The 2,126-nt window shown below is 39.3% G+C and overlaps 1 protein-coding gene across 1 annotated transcript; it reads left to right on the top strand.

The window, feature by feature from the left end:
• The first annotated feature begins 424 nt into the window (after positions 1-424).
• On the top strand, positions 425-2,109 carry LOC102306210 (cytosolic sulfotransferase 3-like). The gene is made up of 5 exons (XM_005953542.2): positions 425-717; positions 1,042-1,170; positions 1,465-1,565; positions 1,647-1,773; positions 1,870-2,109. Exons 1-5 carry the CDS (start codon positions 579-581, stop codon positions 1,974-1,976), a joined length of 603 nt encoding a protein of 200 aa, XP_005953604.1. The 5' UTR covers positions 425-578; the 3' UTR covers positions 1,977-2,109.
• Positions 2,110-2,126: the final 17 nt, after the last annotated feature.

Below are 2,126 nucleotides of genomic sequence, written 5' to 3'. Positions count from 1 at the left end.
TTTAATAAGACCTACCTTGGCACTTGTGCAGGTGGAGCCAAAGGGAAGACATGCTTCACCATATTTTCTAGTCTTTGGCTTAGAATGAAGTTTGCTTGGAAACATATTCAGCGATGCTTCATCTCCTGCTTTGCGTTAGTGTGGGAGCCCCGTCAAAAACCTTTCATGCTATGCTAGCAGTGTCCAAGCAATCTTTATTTTCCCTTTTCATACCATGCCCAGGGGGCGGGCCCCACACCTTGGGAAGCTCTACTTTAAGGTATTGGACACCGATGGTAAACTGCCATCAGACCCTAAATAAAATGTTATCTGTTGTTATCAATATTTTTTTTTTATTATTTCTTGGTGAGTGGACATATTGGTTACACTTTGACTAATCATTAATCAGTAACACAACCTTCAGAAGCAAAGTGCACTGAGGGTGTAATTACTGAAGGTTACTCATTTGTGATGTCAAGGAGGAGCAGAGAATAAAACAGTAAAGCAGACAAAAAAATTACATCATATGGGAGAAAGATACTCTAAAGTGTGGAATAAAAACTCAGGCAGTTATTCTAATAATAAAAAAAAGTCAAGAGATGGAGGTGCGACCTCGACCAGAACTGTTTGACTTCCATGGAGTTGGCATGATCACAGACTTTACAGAAAACTGGGACAACATACAGAACTTCAAAGCAAGACCAGATGATATTCTTATTGCTACGTACCCTAAAGCAGGTAAGGTTAATTTAACCTTAGTAGACAGAATTGTGCCAGTCTGGGTGAACATAAGAAAGTGAAGACATGTGAAAGTAAACTGATTTAAACTCAAATCAAAGCCTTGGAAATTATTTTAGACTCTCTTTATCTCTGTGTGTGTTTTATTGGCTTTAAAAAACCTTTGAGCTAAATGTTGTGCTGAAAGGCACTATATAAATAAAGCTTAAGAGCATGTACAAGGGTTGTGTGGAGCTAGTTACTATAGTATTTTTTTTAATAAATCATTTCATGTATTGCTATATTTCCCACTGAACAGCATGGTTTTATCTCTTTCAACCTCAGGAACCACATGGGTCTCCTACATCCTAGATCTTCTGTATTTTGCGCACATGGGTCCAGACCGTCAGACTTCCATCCCTCTTCATGACAGAGTACCCTTCCTGGAGATATGCGAACCCCCTATGCCCAAAGGTCTCAGATCAGTTCTGATTGCAGAAATTTTTTGTGTGTCACATGTTGAAACAGCAGCTGCTAAAATGCAACCTCAGTGTGTTTCACATTCACTGTTGTCTAAACAGAGTGATATAATTTTTTTTTTGCTTGATATTTGGTTATTTATCAAATCTATTTGGTTATTAGACACTCAAAATTGTTTGCAAACTCACTCAAAAGTGCCTTAAAATGTTGGCCTTTTAGCCATGTTGACCTCTGACATCTAGAAAAGTCCAACTTATTAGGGGCAAACCAATCATTCTTACCTTACAGGTACAGACTTGGCAGACAAACTTCCCACCACTCCTCGTCTCATTAAAACTCATCTACCAGTCCAGTTTGTACCAAAGTCCTTCTGGGAGCAGCGCTGCAGGGTAAAATGCATATATACCTGTAACCATAGAGACATGGGATTTATGAAACAGATTAGAACTTGTTGTTGTCTGGTTCTGCAGGTAGTCTACGTGGCCCGCAATGCAAAGGACAATGCAGTGTCCTACTTCCATTTTGAACGCATGGACAGTGGTATGCCAGAACCGGGGAAATGGAGCACCTTCCTGCAGAACTTCATGGAGGGGAAGAGTGAGTTCAGTTTAGTTTTACTGTAGAAAGAAGAGACATTGTTTTCATTTTATTTCTCATGTAAACACTCTGTTGTGTTTTGTTGTGTGTTTGTAGTGGTTTTTGGATCGTGGTATGACCATGTGAACGGCTGGTGGGAGAAGAAGCAGACTTATTCAAGTTTTCACTTCATGTTCTATGAAGATTTGATTGAGGTATCATGAGTTGTGCTAAAGAATGCCATTTACAACAAAGCTCATTACATTAAAAAGTGTCTTGAGTTTGTTAATAAACACGTTGCCCTTGCTGAAAGATTAAATAGCTTTTAGGAAATACTTAGCCTTCGTCTGGTGTTCTAGTCTGTGGGACTCGCT

The sequence above is a fragment of the Haplochromis burtoni genome, unplaced genomic scaffold (assembly GCF_018398535.1).
Source record: "Haplochromis burtoni strain Fernald_Lab_line unplaced genomic scaffold, NCSU_Asbu1 Contig_3316, whole genome shotgun sequence".
NCBI classification, from domain to species: Eukaryota; Metazoa; Chordata; class Actinopteri; order Cichliformes; family Cichlidae; genus Haplochromis; species Haplochromis burtoni.
Note: the sequence above shows the minus strand (reverse complement) of the source record. Positions and strands in the feature narration are given on the sequence as shown.

Excerpts from the sequence above, each read along its gene's own strand:
- LOC102306210 (XM_005953542.2), top strand. The coding sequence starts at position 579 with ATGGAGGTGCGACCTCGACCAGAACTGTTTGACTTCCATGGAGTTGGC. Across the intron at positions 1,171-1,464 it reads CGAACCCCCTATGCCCAAAG|GTACAGACTTGGCAGACAAA; the intron begins GTCTCAGATCAG and ends CTTACCTTACAG. Across the intron at positions 1,566-1,646 it reads TCTGGGAGCAGCGCTGCAGG|GTAGTCTACGTGGCCCGCAA; the intron begins GTAAAATGCATA and ends CTGGTTCTGCAG.